This window comes from Leptodactylus fuscus, chromosome 2 (genome assembly GCF_031893055.1).
Source record: "Leptodactylus fuscus isolate aLepFus1 chromosome 2, aLepFus1.hap2, whole genome shotgun sequence".
In the NCBI taxonomy this organism is placed as follows: domain Eukaryota; kingdom Metazoa; phylum Chordata; class Amphibia; order Anura; family Leptodactylidae; genus Leptodactylus; species Leptodactylus fuscus.
Window position 1 is genome coordinate 246817009 of NC_134266.1, and position 19735 is coordinate 246836743.

The window sequence follows — 19735 nt, forward strand, 5'->3', positions numbered from 1 at the left end:
GCACTTCTGCCTGACACCAGAGACTGCTGATAGGGTCTCAGGGGTTACATCAGGGGTTATGCATCATGCTGAATAATGATGCAGATGTGACCCCCAAGAGTTAATCATTGGTTGTTGACATCAGGCAGAAGCACCAAAGAGAACAGGGAGTTTTCCCGGAGGAGAAATTTTTTGAAAATTCGTTAGGATACTATACTGCATGGAGGGGCCAGTATGGGACATTATACTACTTGGAGGAGCCACTATGGATATACCTCCCAACTGTCCTGGATTCCATGGTACAGTCCCAAATTCCAGGTCGTGTCCCTCGGTCACGGTCAGCAGGAGGTATGTCCTGGATTCAACTCATCTGCATCCTCTCTGTCCAGCTCACAGCTCCTGCCTCACCACTGTATCCCTGTGTGCTCTGACTTTGGGAGCTGTAGGCGCTATGTGATGATGGCTCTCACATTGTGCCTGCAGCTCTCAGGACCAGAGACTCAGACTGTTCAGCAGGGGAGCCAGGAGAGGTGAGTATCACTGTTTTTCATGTTAAACTTCTGACGCTGAAGACCGACATTAAACTGTGGGGCGGATTAAGGTCAGACAATATATTGGGGGGGCATATGAGGGAACAATAAACTGGGGCGGCATAGGAGACAGACATTAAACTGGGGCGGCATATGAGGGAGACATTAAACTTTGGGAAGAAGATAGAGGAGGACATTAAACTCCATGGGCAGATAGAAGGGGCATTAAATTGTGGGGGAAGATGGAGGGGGACATTAAACCATGGTGGGGTGGGGGGTAGCTGGAGGAGGACATTAAAATGGGGACAACTGGAGGAGGACATTAAACTGGGGGCAAGTAAGGGGGGAGATTAAACTGGGGGCAACTGTAGAGGGACATTACTGTCCCCCTCTAGTTGCCCTCAGTTTAATTCCCCCATCCAACTGCCCCCAGTTTAATATCCCCCTCCAGTTGCCCCAGTTTAATGTTCCCCACCAGCAGCAGTTTATATAATAGGGCATATAATATTAGAGTGACTCTGCGACCATTATACTGTGTGCACGAAGGGAAATGGATGGGTATGGGCAGAGTCAATTTAGAAGTGTGTGGAGCTAAGTTTGCAATGGTGCATCATGTGCACCGCCCATTTGGTCCCTCTTTCTGTCCTTTGAAAGTTGAGAGGTATGACTATGGGACATTTTACCATTGTGGAGGGATCACTATGGGACATTATATTGTGTGAAGGGCCTACTATGGTACATTATACCACATGGAGGGGCCACTATGAGACATTATACTGTGTGAAAGGGTCACTATGGATAGTGTATGGACAATAAATGCAGACAGTTTTTCAATAAAAATGCATGCATGTTTGTGCAAAAACGCACCATGTGAAGGCAGCTTTACATTGAAGTGAAAGCACCAGTGGCCTAGGACTAGATATAGCTATAGCTGCATCCAGATACATAGTGTGTCACCACCCTAAGGTACTGTCATACAGTGCTTCTGGACACATTTACCACTAGTTGTCGGTTGTACATGCACTTTTATTGCTTGTATTGAGAAAGTACAGGTGTAACCCAGGAAATCTCAGTAAACACATGCATTATATGACTTTAGTATAGGGGTCATCAGTAGGGTTGAGCGATCGGGATCGGAAAAGATCAGATTCCGATCGGCGATCGAGTGAATTTCACGATCGCGATCAGAATTCCGATTCTGATCTTTTTAGGCGGGATTGAGGTCGGAGGTTATTTCCCACAATGCTTTGCTACTGGCCAAGCATTGTGGAAAAAGCTAACAATGTTAGCTAGCCTAGAGATGAGCGAGTACTATTCAAAACTGCCGTTTCGAATAGCACACTCCCATAGGAATGAATTTCGGTTTGCTCTCATTTATAGGCCTTCAGAGCGCCGAGCGCGCCCCTGCATCCCAGGTTAGTGTTACAGACCTAGGAAGAATGCAGGGCTTGTGGCTTAGGAGAGTGTGGGCGGGTACAAGCCCCGCCTACTCCCGGAATCTCTAACACTAGCCTAGGGAGGCGAGGGCGCGCACGGCGCTCTGAAGGCCTGTGAATGAGAGAGAAGAGGAGCGAGAACAACAGGGAGCAGCAGCGATCTGTGCAAGTAAGTGGACACCTAGGGGACTAAGTAGCCAGAGGATTTTTTTTTAATCACTACACAGCGTGGAGTCTAAAAATTAAAGCATTCAATTTTTGGATTCCATGCAGTGTAGTGAATAGGATCGTTTTTAAAATCCGGTTTTCGATTATTAAAAAAATCCCATTGACTTGCATTAGGATCAGAATTGGGACTGGATCGGGTTCAAATGGAAAATGATCAGAAATTGGATTTTAAAAACGATCCTGAAATCTCAAGATCGGCTCAACCCTAGTCATCAGCCTTACAATTATTGCGCGGCACTGCAAAAACATCATCTTTAATTTTTTAATTTAAATTGGCATGCCTACCCTTGATATAATACATATGGGCCATACATGTATATGCAGTGGGGAAAATAAGAACTTGATACACTGCCCACCCTACAAAGTAGACTAATTTTACAAAGAGTGCTATTGCAAAACAATAAAGTCAGGGAAACCAAAGGTTGGGTATACTGTATATACCTGCTCCTTTATTCTGAAGGGAGATAAGTACCTCTTAGATCTGTGGTCCTCCCTATAGATAGCAGAACAAAGTGCATCCAAGTCGAGAGAGCATTTGTATTGGGGCTGAGGGGAATAGCTATGGTAGAATGGCTAATGGCGGAATTGTGTGGCCATCTTAGGCTGATGCCCCATGTTGCAGAAACGCACCTTCTTTTGTTGCAGATGTTTTTGTGTTTTTTAGAGCCAAAGCCAGGAGCGAATGGAGCAGAAGATAGAGATATAAGAACTTCCTATATATTTCCCATTCCTACTGTAGCCATTCTTGGCTTTGGCTCAAAATCTGCAACAAAAAAAAGCTGTGTTTCTGCAACGTGGGGCTGCAGCCTTAACAGGTTTACCAGGCTTGACCTAACCTCACTGCTCAAACAGTTAATTCATCGGGTCTTTGGTCTTCAGATTCGCACCAATCTATGATTGATGATGATGATGACGACCGATCCTAAGGAATACCCTTAAACTGTTACATATTATACCTCCTGCTCTGTCATACCTTATGTATCTCGTATCTACCTGGACTGTTCATCTTATTTCTACACCTACTGCAGCCATGGTGAATCTCACGCCCTCATCTTGTAAAGTTCTCTATAATTGTTAAATAGAAAATCCCAGATAGATTTGCACGCTGTGTAAGACTGTGCACTATAAGATAGCTAAGGATTTCACAACATCTTCCACACCTTTACACCATTGTAACAAGCACTAACCATTAAGATAAGGTAAAGCTATAAAGACATGTGCCGTACAGAGCGCAGAGCACAGACCACAGACAAGACTCCTACCCGAGAGCAAATGTTTGGAGTCCTCAGCTCCGCAGTAAACCAATCTGTGGAACATGAGCAGCCTCAATGCAGGTAATGTCTTTTATACATTGATTCTAGGTGCAAGGGTAAGCAGAAAGCGAGACGTTCCTCAAAGCCCACTGGGGGCGTAAAAAAGTTGCAAACCGATGGAGGAGCTGGCATACACTCCTGGAGTACAATGTACCTTGCCATGAATTAAAGGGATTCTATCATTAAAACCTTTTTTTGTGGATAAGACGTCGGAATAGCGTTTAGCCCCAGCACTCAAACAGCGATGGGGGCGTCCCCACCGCTGCCAGAGAAGTGTCTCCAAGCGCCGCCTCCTTCGTCCGCAGCATCATCTTCAATGTCTTCTTCCGGCGCAGGTTTGTAACTTCTAGGCCTCGGGCAGAGCAGACTGCGCAGGCACACAGGTCACGAGAAAATGCCGCTTGCACAATATTGTTAGCGGCCATTTTCCCGTGGCCTGTGCGCCTGCGCAGTCTGCTCTGCTCTGCTAGAAGTTAGGAGCGTGCGCCGGAAGAAGACATTGAAGATGACGTGGCGGACGGAGAAAGAGGCGGCGGTGGAGACACTTCTCTGGCGGCGGTGGGGACGCCCCCATCGCTGTTTGAGTGCTGGGGCCCGCCCCAACGCTGCAGGAGAACTTATTTGCATACCGGTAAAAAACTGTATTTCTAAGGAACGGCGCAGTGGAGACCACATCTAAAGGTAAGAGACGAATAGCCTTTGTAAAGGCTATTCCGACGTCTTATCCACAAAAAAATGGTTTTAGTGGTAGAATCCCTTTGAGCACATCCTCTGCCGTTGCAAAGCACATCACAACTGGAGTACAATATGCTGGTCTTAATGAACCCCCTCCAGTGTACATATATAGTGACAAGTAATAGGATTCTAGTACAAATTTCATGTGGATGTCATGGATAACAATTACCATGAAAATTGTTCGGAAAAACCCCCACATGAAAGTCAGTGAAAAAACATTTTTCATTATTTTTTGTTGTCCTCTGCGATAAGATCTCACATAGCAGGAGTTTAACCAATTGCAGATGTTCAGGTTATATGGAGAGGATATGGCCATGATGTTGCATCTAGCGGAGATGACTGTGTATTGAGAAATATAGAATATGGCCATAAAGAAATATATGGATTGGTTGAATAGTCCTACAACATAATATTGACTCTGTAGTCTGTTTCTGTGGAGTAGGCCATGATACATAAGTGTGAATGCGTTCATGGTGCACCCATTGTACAACACCAGTTTAACATGCTAGATTAACCCTTCATGCCCTCCTTATTTAAGACTAGCATATGCCTGCGACTTCGTCTGCATTATGGTGTTGGCGCTGAGCCACTTATATTTAGCTAATTTCTATTGTGGATGATCCACCTGCTCCCGCGTCTCGGCTCTGCTACATCGCTGCATATGCGCAGCATACTCAGTTGTATGTACATCTCTGCATATTGAGAGCATACTGAGCTGTGCTACAGCGCTGCTTAAGCTCTGCTACATCTGGCCATTTGGATTATAAGGTTGTTCTTATGTCAGTGTGTGAGCAGCTTCTGTGTTACAAAGGGCTGAATAGATGTTGCTGAAATGTGCCAAAGTTCGATCAGCCTGCTCCCGCGTCTTGACTGCTAGATCGCTGCATATGCATAAGACACCCAGCTGTATGTACATGTTTGCATATGAAGAGCCTACAGAGGTGTTCTACAGCGCCACATAAGCTCTGCTACATTGGGCAATTGTGATTACAGGGGTTTGGTTATGTGACTGTGACTGTCTGAGCAGCTTCTGTGTTACAAAGGGCTGAACTGATGTTGCTGAAATGTGCCAAAGTTCTCTCCCCTCCCCCAGCAGGGGCACAACAACACATTTCCCATCGTACTCACTGAAACTCTACACCCGATATACTCCTCTTGCCCACACACAGCCTGCATGTTCTGTAATCTCCTGATCTTCCATGAAACTCCATTTTCATCAGCTTTCACACTGTTCAGCTTGATCCTATATAGCTCTGCCCACAAAATAGCATGTATCTCCGTCAACTGCCTAGCATGATCCTATCCTAGAATGGCTCAGGGACCCGTGATGATGTCATCACGGGTCCTTTAGTGTTGTGTGAACCTACATTCCTTCACTGCAGTCGTTTAGTGATGTTATTTACCGGGATAAAAAGTAGCTTATGTCCTATCTATGTGGCAGATTTCATGCAAATCCGTTCAGCCGTTTTTGTGTGATTGAGGAACAAACATCCAAACCCACAAACTTTCACATTTATAATATTAGTAGAGTAGGATACACTTGTCTCATGACAGGTAACCATTACATTTAAAGGATTAGCAAAAAAAATATCAACATGACAGTAGCTAAGGATTTGGTGCTGAGCATTAAATGGCGATATTCTGCTGTCTTTAGATACATTAATACATTTTATAGATTTCCTAACATTCTTCTTTCTACTTCTTAATGGACTAAAGTCCCCGAGGGAGATAGATTGTTGTGACAATAACTAAGCCTGAGGTGTAAAGTGATCTCCTGACATTTATTATTACAAGGGAAAAGAAACTGATAAATCCCCAGTGACAATATCTGTTCTCTATCTTATCATGGTAGAACGTCTCATCTTCTTATTTTAGAATACTAGAAAACTGTGCTATAAAAGTGCCAAGTTGTAAATAGGGTTTCCTTCATCCATGACAGAGATTCAGTTCACTTCCCTGTCCCCATATCTGAATACCCTGGCCAAGGCAGAGTGGCTTGTTGGTGGCTTCACATGACTCGAAACGCATGCCGTAATATCTACTTGCTCATGGACATAGGATGACCAACAATTGACAGTTGTGAGTGCCATCTTTCCCATTAATGATGTTATCTGGGCTTAATTTTAATGACCTATCCTCAGGGTAGGCCATAAAAAATTAAGCCTGAAAAACCCCTTGAGACTAAGGCCCCACGTAGCGAGTTGTAATCGAAAAGACTGTGGCAGAAATGTATTGCGTGATTCTCCCGCACGTTTTTCACAGAAGACCGACAGTTTAATATGCAGACTTTCTGTGTATATTATAACTATATGGAAAACGCCAGCATTTCCATAGGTATAAGGCTTAGTTCATACGTGCGCGTCATAGCGTATTTTGGTCCTGATTGTCCCGCTCCGGAGTAGGTCCAAAATGAATGGACTTAGTCCGGAGGGTGCTGCCGCGAGGCGGACCCGCAGCTCAATGACCCACGGAATACGCCTGAAGAAAGGGCAGCTCCCTTCACGGAAAAAAGATCGCGAGCTGTCTCCATAAACCACCATTGTGAGGGCACAGATTATGACGTGGATTCCGCGCCATAATCCGCCCCCTCTATGCCCATGTGAACGGGCCCTAATTGGCATGGTGTGATTTACAAAAAGCGATCCTTTTTGAAATCGCAGTGGATTTTTTTCTGCAATCCCATTCACTTTGCAGGTTCTCTAATACGCTGCATTTTTTTTTTTTTTTTTGCTCACAGTGCTGTGTATTTGCAACGTGTTGCCACAGCCTTAAAGAGGTTATCTAAGACTGGCTGTGCAAGGTCATCAATATCAGATTGGTGGGGGTCCACCCCCAGCGATACAAAGCGGTCTGCTTCTAACTCTGTACACTCTCCTGAGAATTGTAGGGGTTCCGGGTATTGGACACCCACCGATAACAGGCTAAACAAACCCTGATTGATAAAAAAGTCATGTGCCTCATTTTAAAGGGGTATTCCCATCTTAAAAATTACAGCTATTTCGATAGGATATGCCAGCTCTGTTACCCCTTTTCAAGATTTAAGGTAGAGACATACATTGCGACACCGGCTGGACTGTTGGTGTTTTCAGTTAACAGATTTATTTTTTACTACCTGTGACTAGGGTTGAGCCGATCTTGAGATTTCAAGATCGATTTTAAAATCTGATTTCCGATCATTTTCCAGCCGATCTCGCTCTCGATCTCGATCGTGAAATTTGCTCAATCGCCGATCGGAATCCGATCTTTTCCGATCCCGATCGCTCAACCCTACCTGTGACTTGATATAGTCTGTCAGTAGTAAATTGGTTAATAACCTAATCCCAGTACCTTGTCAAAGTGATTCTCCAGTTTCCAGATATACCACTATTATTTGGCTTTGGAGCCCCATTATCATGTAAATTGATATTTCATTCATATGCACGTGAGGGCGCAAGTGCTTTGGGGCGTATCTTAGCTTGCCTAGACTTTGGTCTCAGCTGGAAAAAGCATTTATTAGCATATGGCTATATGGATATCCATATTATCATATGGATAATACACGGATTTACATGAAAATTGGTCTCCAAAGTTGAATAACAGAGACATATTTGGAACATGTATACCAATATACTGATAGACTCCCATAATTAGCATAACTTCCAACATTTTTGGACCACTGTCCAAGAAGTAGTGAGATCCAACATAGTCATGCCCCTGTTTATGCAGACCACCACATCCCATTTGGAGGGGTCCTTCTCTCCAAAACTGTAGCCAATGATTATGTTCACCAATGGCACACACATAACGTATCTGTACAGCATTGTACTGGAACATTTGCTTCTTTTACAAAAGTCCTTGAGATTTCCCTGTTTGTAAGAAACCTCCCGGAGAGTTGGCCAATATGGTTACTGCAATCAAACCAGCTATCTAAAGTACATGGACACCTTTCCATTAGTATATAATGACGGCTCCCTGCATATAATACCATAGGTGCAATGACATAATCCAGTCTGAGCAATTGTTTTAATAGTTCTTTCCTAAATAATATAATAACCAAAATCAAATTTTTTTAGTCTTTTCAGCGAGATAAGACAAACTGTTGCTGCCTCACAACCACCTGTTACACAGAGGGCGAAAACCGCTGTGGGGGTCTATAGGGCCCAGACTTTGTCCCCATCTGACTACAGTGGAGAAGACAGAGAACAGATCCAGACTCCTCCAGAATGGCTGGAGAAGGAGATGATACGCAGACAGCAAAGACGGTATTCCCTAGGACTTGTGGACAATGTCATGGAAAGTCTTCAGAATTCCACCGATCCAGCTAGAAGCCTGAGAAAAGAGAAGGTATGTTATGTATGTGTTCACATTTGCAGATAATTTTACTGATCCAGAAAAATATAACCCAAGTCTGAAGTACAAAATATCATCACTTTTATAGAAAGCAAATCCACCCAAAATCTTAGGTTTATATTTGAGGTGAATCTGTTACATTGAAAATACATTGCAATAACAGATCGTTCGGGACTTAGGAGTCCAGTGGGCGGTCCTATTCAGTGATTGACGACTTTTTATGAGTGGATATAAAAAGAGAGCTAAGTGTGGCTGTACACTGGACTCCAATGTTCACAATGAACAGAGATAAAAAAAAATAATGACATAATACTGAGATTTACTTAGCAATTTTTTGCTGAAACTAAACCAACAAATAGTCAAAAATTAGACTAGAGAGTCTAAAGTTTGTGAATACTTCCTCTGGGATTTTAGGCGACAAGCCCAGGGGTTCTGAAATGGTTCCGACCCCAGGTGCTGTTTTGCTGCCCCTCTTCCCTCCTCTCTCATGTCCACTGCTAGTAGTAGTTACCTGTGCTATGCAGACCGGCAGACTAGATCACCATAGTGGTAAAGTCATCCAGGTAACTAGCAGTGAACCTTAGCATGGAAGGACTCTGGGACCGGAGTATAAGCCGACCCGAATATAAGCCGAGGCCCCTAATTTTACCACAAAAAAACTGGTAAAACTTATTGACTAGAGTGTAAGCCGAGGGGGGTGGGGGGTGTCAGCTACTGGAAAATTTCAAAAATTAAAATGGTCAGATTTTTTGGGTGCAGTAGATGCTGGGTGCGGGGGAAGGGGAGGGGGTGTTTTGGTTGTCTGTCTGCCCCTTCCCTGAGCTTGAGGACTGGGTTTTTCCCCCACTTGGAATTCAGGCTGGCTGCATATAGGGGATCTGCAGTGCTCCTATTAACCCCTTCCCGACGGAACAGGAGCACTGCAGATCCCTTATATTCAGTAGACCGGGCACTGTCAGACACAGGGAGACCTAATGTGTTTGTGTTTCACAGTCATTTTCTACTTTTATATGTATTCTAGGGAAAGGAGGGATTTAGAAAAACTAGGCTTATACTCAAGTATATACGGTATTCCGCTCATGTGACCTGGGATTATCGCCTAAAACCCTCAGTAACTAAATATTCATCGACTCCAAGGAGAACACTTTTAATTAATCTTGCGTAGGAAGATTGTCCTGTATAAAGCTAAGACCCCATGTTGCAGAAAAGCTGCTTTTTTTGTTGCAGATTTCGCTGCAGTTTTATGAGCCAAACCTACGAGTGGCAACAAAAGGAATCCTACTAATATTATAAGTGTGAAAGTTTGTGTGTTTGGATGTTTGTGAGTTTGGATGTTTGTTTCTCAATCACACTAAAACGCCTGGACGGATTTGCGTGCAATTTTCCACAAACATAGTTTTCCCTTAGGATTGAGTCACAGGCTACTTTTGGTGCCACTAAACAACATGGCTTCCTAGCAGGAGACTCACAAAAGCAGGACTCCTAGCCCCAGCTATAGACTCACACACACTGCCTGGCATTTCCTGCCTCAACCTGCCTGCACACTCCTTACTGTCACCTCAGGAGTAGCCCTCACTCTTCTCACTGACATTTACATATAGATTTCCACTATATAACAGATCACATTGTCTGTATCACTACATACACAATATAACACATCACATTGTCTGTATTACTACATACACAATATAACACATCACATTGTCTGTATCACTACATACACAATATAACACATCACATTCACATTGTCAATTTCACTACATACACAATATAACACATCAGCTATAGACTCACACACACTGCCTGGCATTTCCTGCCTCAACCTGCCTGCACACTTCTTACTGTCACCTCAGGAGTAGCCCTCACTCTCATCACTCACATCACAATATAACACATCACATTGTCTGTATCACTACATACACAATACAACACATCACATTGTCTGTATCACTACATACACAATATAACACATCACATTGTCTGTATCACTACATACACAATATAACACATCACATTGTCTGTATCACTACATATACAATATAACACATCACATTGTCTGTATCACTACATACACAATATAATACATCACATTGTCTGTATCACTACATACACAACACATCACATTGTCTGTATTACTACATACACAATATAACACATCACATTGTCTGTATTACTACATACAGAATATAACACATCACATTTGCTTTCCCACCAAACTTTTTAAAGCACTTTTACAGTTTCACACGTCTGTGTCCGCCCAATTCTCAAATCACCACAGACGAAGTCGCGGGTAAAAGCTAGTAGGAAATATAAATGAAGTTCTCAGAAAACTGCAGCAAAATCACTAATAGATGTAAAAAGCAGCTTTTCTGCAATGTAGTGCCTTTGCCTTTGGGGGAAATTTTTTAAGGCTAGGTTCACACCTGCGGCCAGTTTCCGTTTAGGGATTCCGCTCCCCATTCCGCTTGAAAAACGTGGAGCGAAAAGTACTGCTTTCTCAACCGGAAACCTGGTGGACCCCATTATAGTCCATGGGGTCCGCGGATTTCCACGAGAAAACACTTTTTAAGTGTATTGGGTTTCTGTTTTTTTGGGTCCGCAAGTGGACCTGAAGGACGGAAACCCAAAGACAGGAGTCAACCCAGCCTAACATTGGCATTTTTTTACCCCAGTCTTAGTTAATCCCTCTGTTGGCATGAGAAGTGCCATAATTATAAAGATGTTCTGACCTGTAAGGATAAGTTCCGACAGAGTATTTTGGACCGGAACCTGAGGCGGAGGCTGCCTCAGGTTCCAGTCTACAATATGGGTAGCCGTGACTGAATGCACTGCACCAACATCCAGTCGCACACTCTGCTCTGGATTAGGCCCAATGAATGGGCCTAGTCGGGAGGAGGGAATGTCTTCAGGCCGAATCGCGAGGCAAAACGTCCTGAAGAATGAGCATCTCGCTCCCGGAAAAAAGAACTGACAAGCTCCCATTGATTTCAATGGGAGTTGTCTTTTTGGTCAGGATTTGAGGCCTCAAAATCCTGACCAAAATACTCCATCTGAACTTACCCTTAATAATTCTGGAATATCTTTAGAGGACTTGTGTGCCAGAATTGAAATTGAGATTTAATCTATAGTTTTCTGGCACACATTATAGTAACTCTGTCGGGCTAAGGCCGGCCTTGACCACCACCCCATTCTCCTTACCTATTTCAAGATTAGGTAAGCATGTTATATTAAGTGCATGAAAAAATGTGCCATTTTTTCAACAAAAAATAATAAATTTAGTAAATTCCCTTAGGGAAAATTACCCGAGGATCTTATGCATATAGTATATACCATATACCCTAGAATAGTATATAATGTGATGAATATCATTTTGTTTCTACAGTTTGAACAACAAGTGACCCTTGAGCAGCTGCATAGACTGAAGAAAGCTTTTGAGGTATGTCAACTGTGGTCATAGGTTTATTAAAAACAGAATATGGACTTCAGAAAAAGGGATTTCTTATACAGAACTCCCTTTAAGAGCCAGAGATCAGAGACACTTTATTATTTCCTTGACCGCACATGAGTCAGGCATGGATTATACTACCAGACATTACAAGTACATCATGGGACAAAACATCTCCCACGTTGCACAATTAGCTTTGGCTGTGTAAAATAAGATTATCACTTTAAGGCAATCCATTTTCGGATTAAAGCCTGATTGATAATCTGGCGATTGATGAAGGTCTGGCTTCAGAAGACGCAGACAGTCCAGCATGTATTCTGTGGACTGGCCAGGTCTGCCAATACAAGAATTGCTGTGCGTTAGTGGGTCACTGCTCTAGATAACAGGGACATGTTTGCTATGAAGCCCATGTGATATAATACACACAGCTTTAATATTAATGCTATATAGTCCTGCTACTAAATACACTCATTGACAAAGCAAATACTGCACCAAGGAGTTGTTGTGTGAATATTATGAGGATACATGTTGAGATATAGTTTGATATAGTTTGGCATGGAAGTTGAGATATAGTTTGGCATGGAAGCATACAGGTTTCGTATGGAATCCTATGGTATATTTCCCCACAGATATGGCAGCTGGGCTGTAGATCCTGCACATTCGTAGGTTGGTCCCATAAACGCTTGATTGGCGATAAATCTGGTGACTTCGCAAGCCAACAAAGTGTTGCAATCTGGCAGAGACATTCCTGGGAAATCCTTTCAGTATGTGGGTGAGCATTATCCTGCAGAAAAGTGCCTAGTTGAAGCTCTGCCATGTGAGGCAACACGTGTGTCCACAGGATATCTTGTACATATTGCTGAGCTGTTAGTTTCCTTCGTATTACTACTAGGTGTTATCTTTTCTCATTTATCTTTTATCTATCCTCTAACCAAAGGGATTTAGAGGATAGGGTAAAAAAGACTCCCAGCAGTTCCTTACATGTAGGTCAGAGAAGGCTATCTGGCGGAAGAACATTAAACCTTCAGATGGCTCTGAATGGCAAAAAAAATAGTTTGGAAGACGAGAATTCAAAAATGAAAATTGATACCACCGACAGGAAGGGGTTACAGGAAATGATTACCTGCTAGATTTTATTCCTTGGCTTCTTTGTAGCTCAGCTCCATTACAGTATATCTGTCATTTGTGAATACAGCTTGACTAAAGGGCCTATAGGAAGTCCAAGAGAGTCTGTGACACACCCCCTGTCTCACAATTGGTTCAGCAGTGCAGGGCGTGGCCCAGACTACCTCAGGCTAGGCACTTTAGTTAAACATAGTCACAATTCGGCTCGGCTGAAAGATCTGAGGAAAATAAATAGCAGTTTATTATCCCATGCAGGTACAGACATACTTGTAATATGTGAGCTCATGAATGGAGGATCACTTTAAGGAAAGTGCCACACCAATAAATCTCATAGAGTGCTCAGACAGTAACAATATACCGCGACTAAATAATACTAACATACTGTGGTCTGTCAATAGTGATAGACAATGGCTAACTACAATGATGCTGATAATTCATGATAAAATGGTAGTCCTCAATGGCATCAATTTTGGCGTGTATGGGTGATACATAGCTTGCACACCTCTAAGGCTACCCCTGAGTAGATAACTGTGGTAACTATGAATTATACAGGTAAAATTACATCCTAATTACATCCTGGAGAATAGATTTGCATATTTTTTACCCAGAATCCCTAGCGTAGCAGGAATGACTTATAAGTCTCCGTACTGCCTATATAGGCACACACTCTCCCTAATGTGTATGATTATCCCCTGACCCTGGTCTATAGTCTCTCACTCTGCCAAATCAGTATCCCTGCGCTATGCTGAGGAGGCCCAACAGGCCGAAACAGCGCAGTCCATAGCTGGGAGTCTGTTCCTTTTGGAATAGAAATACTGATTTGGCAATTAAATCCGCATCATGATTAATTAGACTTTTTAACTGAGTCATACATGATGTTAAGGAGGCTGCCCTCTAGAGGGCGGCGTACAGAGTGCACTGTTCTCCTAATTACATCCTGGAGAATAGATTTGCATATTTTTTACACAGGTAAAATCTGTGAACCCCTATCTTGGTGTATTCAGCAATACAGATTTTGAATAAAAAAGACTCAACATTTTGACACTTTCTTAACCTCCTTCTAGAAATTCTATAGAAATATTGTGAACTGCTCTAGATGATTTCTCATCCACGTCGCTACGATTAACTCCGCTCTGTATAAAATCAGATTAAACCTGTCAGCATAGATGTCATTCTCACAAGAAGTACGTATACTAAGAATGGAGTAATGAAACAGCCTTGGAAACCTGCATATTTCCAGATGATAATAATTCACGTGTCTAATGTCGGGATTAATCCATCATCCACCCCGGCTGAATAGTGACAATCTCATCAGTAAAAAGTGTCGGCAACTCTAACTTCTTAAATCTTTGTGGGTGAGTCTTTGTGAGATGTTGCAATAGGTATGTCAGATCCGCAGTCCGTTTATAAAAGTGTGCTGATAAACCAGTTTATAGTGGAAGTCGTAACGCTGTGGCGGGTGTAATTGGCGTATAAATCTGGTGTATCTGTCGGCTGGTTGGTCTCCATTTATACCATCTTTTAGGTGCCTTACTTTGGACCACAATTTTACAATACAATGTTGGTGCATCATGGCGCGCTTAAGCTGAGCCCGCTTTCTCTGAAAAGCCTCACCTATATGTCTAACAAGAATATTTTAACCCATACTAAATGCACCAGATGTGCCACGTTTATGCCAGTGTCTAGTCCTAACCACAATAGTAAATCTGGCCCAGTGTCTAGTATTATAAAGCTTTTGTGCATGCGGGAACATGTATTTATTGGTCATATAGGTTTTTTGGCTACATGCATGGGTCAGTAGTGTCGCTGGGGAGCATGTACATGTACCCTGCAGGCCTTGCTGTGTGGAAACGTGGGCGCCCACAAGCCATTATTCTTTTTTACTGGCTGGATGGATACATGGCTAGGTCAAAAACTAAATCATTGTCTTGGGTGACAGAAAGCCTACAAATGTGATCACCCTTACCTTAGGCCTCATTCACATCTGCATTTGGGTTTCCATTCGTGGAGTCCACTTGGGGACCCCCCAAACAGAAACCTAAACGCATAAAAAAGTGGTTACCTAAGGAAACCACACAGACCCCATTATAGTCTATGGGCCCATAGTTTTCCCAGGCAACCGTTTTTTAATGCATATAGGTTTCCGTTCGGGGAGTCCCCAAACGGAAACCTGAACGCAGATGTGAATGGGGCCTATGCTTGAATTTGGTTAAGGACTCGTAAAACCAATTTGATACAATATTGTGAAATGCACGCAAAACCACTGACAGGCTAAAACAACCATCACAACCACTAGGTGGCCACACATATAGGATAGATATCTTGTGACAGAGTATTGCAAAATCATGTTGTTTTGAAAATCCGGTTATGTCATTGCACACATATTGGGACATGTCCACCCAAGATAGAAAGCAAAGAGCACACATCTGTAGTCACACTTGTGGCATGAGTTATACATGTATTGCCAAGGACTAATCCTGTCCATAGAGATCAGATAAGAATTGCCAAATAGAGCAGTCATCTAAGTTAATGTCCGGCGTCATCTCAGCCACACCTTTATCTTGCATAGCAAAGAATGTATTATTGCTTTGACAATTATTTCCACACCTATTTCTTTCTGTTATCGGTCTCTGAATATTTTTGGATTTCTAAATGATAAAGTATATAGTCACGTGTATATAGATAATCCCTGAATACTGGACATGATACAAGACAAATATTGCGAAAGATTGTTGGTTTATGAAGTCATTCACTTTACTGTACTAAATGAAATTGGTTTGTTTTAGGAGCTTGAAAGGAACGGCCATAAATCCCTGGACCTGGAGGCCTTTAAATGGGCAGTAAAAAAAAGCACAGGATTACGAGCGACTGTAAGTCAGGAGGGATTTAGTATCTTTGGTTTTATAGATTGTACGACATTGCAGTGGACAGTTTATTTGTATGATAGATAAGCCTCATGTAATAGGGATATAAACATAGCGGGCGTAATCCTCCATTATATATGGGAACTGCTTCTAAACAAAATGTGTTGTCCGAAGATGAGTCAATGGCCTATTATTTATATCAAGTCATTATGTTAACCACTTACCTGTGCTGAATGATTGCGGGGCTACCTCTGCACCCCCATAGCTACGCCCCTGGCCGCTGCTACTCTGTGTTACCCCTTGTTCACATCTGCGTTTGATAATCCGCATGGGGACCCCCACAAATGGAATACCAAACGCCTTGGCAAGTGGTGTGTGCAGTGAAAGCACACAGACCCCATAGACTATAATGGGGTCCATGTGCTCTCCGCACGGTGTCCGCATGGAACATGGGGAGAGAAAAGTACTTCGTGATCTACTTTCATGTCCGCATCATTCGTGCAGGCAGAGCGCGGAGAGCACATGGACCCCGTTATAGTCTATGGGGTCCGTGTGCTTTCACCGCACACCGCTTACCAATGCGTTTGGTATTCCGTTCAGGGGAGTTATCAAACACAGATGTGAACGAGGGGTTACTGGTCTGCCATCTGGGGACTGTCAGAAGAGTCATACACACTTTATTTAATATCAATCTGATGTGTACGGCCATTGGTCAGTTTATATTTTACAAAATAATATGGTTTTATGTACAGTAGTTTATGAAAATGAGAAAATTTTAACTTTTCTTAAGACATGGCCACCTCATATTTGCAACTAATAAGAAATACAATATTGTTTTATCTACTCGCTAGACGACGACGTGTGTTAATGTCTGTTTCTTTTCATCCTTTTTAGAGTGATGAACAGATAGAAAAACTCTTTATGAAAATAGACTTCACAGCGACCGGGAAAATTCAGTGGGTTAGTGTTATATTGTACCTTAGACTGAGCCATCGCTTATCCATGCAGGCTACGGCAAGTGTAGCAACTGATATCGGACAGAGGACTTTTCATCACCTCGGCCAAAACAAACTCTAAATAATAGGTGCTGCTTCACTGATTCTGGCACACTTAGAATTTTTTCTCTAGTCCCCGCCATTCCTGAGTAATCATTTCAGCACAATTATACTCTCTACTGTCAGCTGGGCAGTCATAAGGTGGAGTTCGGTGTCATTACTGGACTGTGAGGAACGTACTCCTCCTTAGCCTTATAGTGTCAGGTAGGCGTTCCTCACTAGGCTGTAAGGCCCACTGTTCTGACAGTGGAGGAATATCAGTGCTGAAACTAATGACACCAATGTCTCTGGCACCCAGGCGCACATCAGCTAAATTGCCAGTGCGCTGAAATCATTGAACTATCAGCTTTGAGCCTCATGGGGTTTTTTGCCTTCCCCTGGATCAATACTGAAGGGATTGTAGGGTTATAGGTTGGACTTGATGGACTAATGTCTTTATCCAACCTCATCAACTATGTATATAATACCAATGCACAAAAGAGGTTACAAGACAGCTCACCATTATGACCACTGAATTAAATCCACACAAATCAGACACAGGGTGCTCGAAAAAATTCCTGGACTTTGGGCTCAGAACAATCAACAGATGAAGTAAAAAATCAGCACCCAATACAAAAGTGTTAAAAATAAAACATAACATTTAATGAAAAGCTAAAATAATCCCTGACTCCATAAGTATGGTGAACAATACCTACGCATTTCAGGAGAAAACTCACTCATGGCATATGGTATATAATACCACCCATCTCCGAGGAAATGAAAGGGCCCGTTTTAAAGGGATTCTACCATTAAACTACTTTTTTTTCTAATTACCACGTCAGAATAGCCTTAAGAAAGGCTATTCATCTCCTACCTTTAGACGTGGTCTCCGCCGCGCTGTTCTGTAGAAATACCGGTTTTAACCGGTATGCAAATGAGCTCTCCGCAGCAATGAGGGCGGGCCCAGCGCTGAAAGGCCGATGAGCACATCCCCATTGCTGCCTGAGAGCTCTTTCATGCGCTGCCTCCTTCTTCTGCAGCAACTCCGCCTCTTCTGGCTTCTCTTGCTCTTGTAGTTCGATACAGGAGCATAGAGAGGCCACCCCAAAATGACTGCCGGCCGGCTCCTGTATTGAACTGCAAGAGCGGCCGGCGGCCATTTTTGGGTAGCCGCTCTTGCAGTTCAATACAGGAGCCGGCCGGCGGCCATTTTTGGGTAGCCGCTCTTGCAGTTCAATACAGGAGCAGGCTGGCGGCCATTTTGGGGTAGCCGCTCTTGCAGTTCAATACAGGAGCCGGCCGGTGGCCATTTTTGGGTAGCCGCTCTTGCAGTTCAATACAGGAGCTGGCTGGCAGCCATTTTGGGGTGGCCTCTCTATGCTCCTGTATCGAACTACAAGAGCAAGAGAAGCCAGAAGAGGCGGAGTTGCTGCAGAAGAAGGAGGCGGCGCAGGAAAGAGCTCTGGGCAGCAATGGGGACGCGCTCATCGGCGTTTCAGCGCTGGGCCCGCCCTCATTGCTGCGGAGAGCTCATTTGCATACCGGTTGCATCATATTACCTTGTCTGTATCTAGGCTTACATATAAAACTCTGATTTCACGATGGACTTTTTTACTTTACAAGAACTAGGACATTTCAGATTTCACCTCTCCATTGTGAACGGCATTAGGAAGACTTAGGTGGAAATTCAGTTGTAACCATAATAATAGTGCAGCATTGCATCTGAATTTGGGGCAATTTTATGCAAAGCTTGTTCATTTCTCTAAAAGCCATAAAGTTATAATTTAGCTGGTGGATTATTCCCTGCCGCACATTTTCAATGATATTTTTTGTCATTTTCTGCTTATTGGCAATTTATAGTTAATAGACTGAATATTTAATATTGAGTTATCAAAAAAGATTTCCTTCTGATGATCTCATTCCTGGGAGATGGGAACAGATAACTAAACCCCCACTGGTTTTAATTGGCTTCAGAAGACATTTATGAGACGTGCGCCTTCATTGAATACATCTTATCTGCAGAGTATTGAGGCTTTGGCGTCTACATTGTATAACTGAATATACATATTTCACAAAAACACGTCAAACCTCACAAACTCCTTTGTATATTCTCAATCCATTTAACATGTAGAGCAAAGCTATAAGAGAACAACAAAGCCATAAAACGTCTCCACTATTGATAAGATTGTAAATGGGCGCACAGTTTTGTGGTTGAAACTGTGTTATTACCAGCAAAATCAGGTAGTCAAACTGAGAACCCTGCAGCCTCACCATGTATTTTTACCCAATAAATATAACCTAAAGACCTTCTCTTTAAAGTAACTTATTGCACATAGTAATAATAATAATAAGGTCCTATTCTCCATAACTAGCCGCCTCAACCACCAGACAAAAGACCTGCAGCCTCCAGCTGTAATGATGTCTGCGGCTTGGTGCTCATTTCGCTTCTCTGCCACAGACAACATCAGCCGAAGGCAGAATAATGGAGCACGGGGCTGATAGTTATTGTATTCAACCTATATATGTGTCCTAAGGACACAGATAGAGTTGAAATCACTACCTGCTGCCCAGAACAGTCGGACAGCGTACGAAATGCAGTATTGTCCCGCTCAATCCAGGTGGCTGAGGAGGCCTGGCAACCATAGGGCTTGGAGCAAATGCACCATTGCCCTAAGGTTAAAGCTGCCCAGCTGCCCTATCATAGGGTATGTTCACAA

General features: G+C 43.0%; 1 protein-coding gene across 1 annotated transcript in view; it reads left to right on the forward strand.

Annotated features, from left to right (window-relative positions):
• LOC142195888 (cilia- and flagella-associated protein 337-like) overlaps window positions 1–19735 on the forward strand; it is a 97234-nt gene that overhangs the window by 2497 nt on the left and 75002 nt on the right. Inside the window, exons 2-5 of the mRNA XM_075265980.1 lie at window positions 8274–8544; window positions 11933–11986; window positions 15907–15990; window positions 16879–16944. Coding sequence (XP_075122081.1) covers window positions 8274–8544; window positions 11933–11986; window positions 15907–15990; window positions 16879–16944 — 475 coding nt within the window. The remainder of the gene's footprint in view (window positions 1–8273; window positions 8545–11932; window positions 11987–15906; window positions 15991–16878; window positions 16945–19735) is intronic.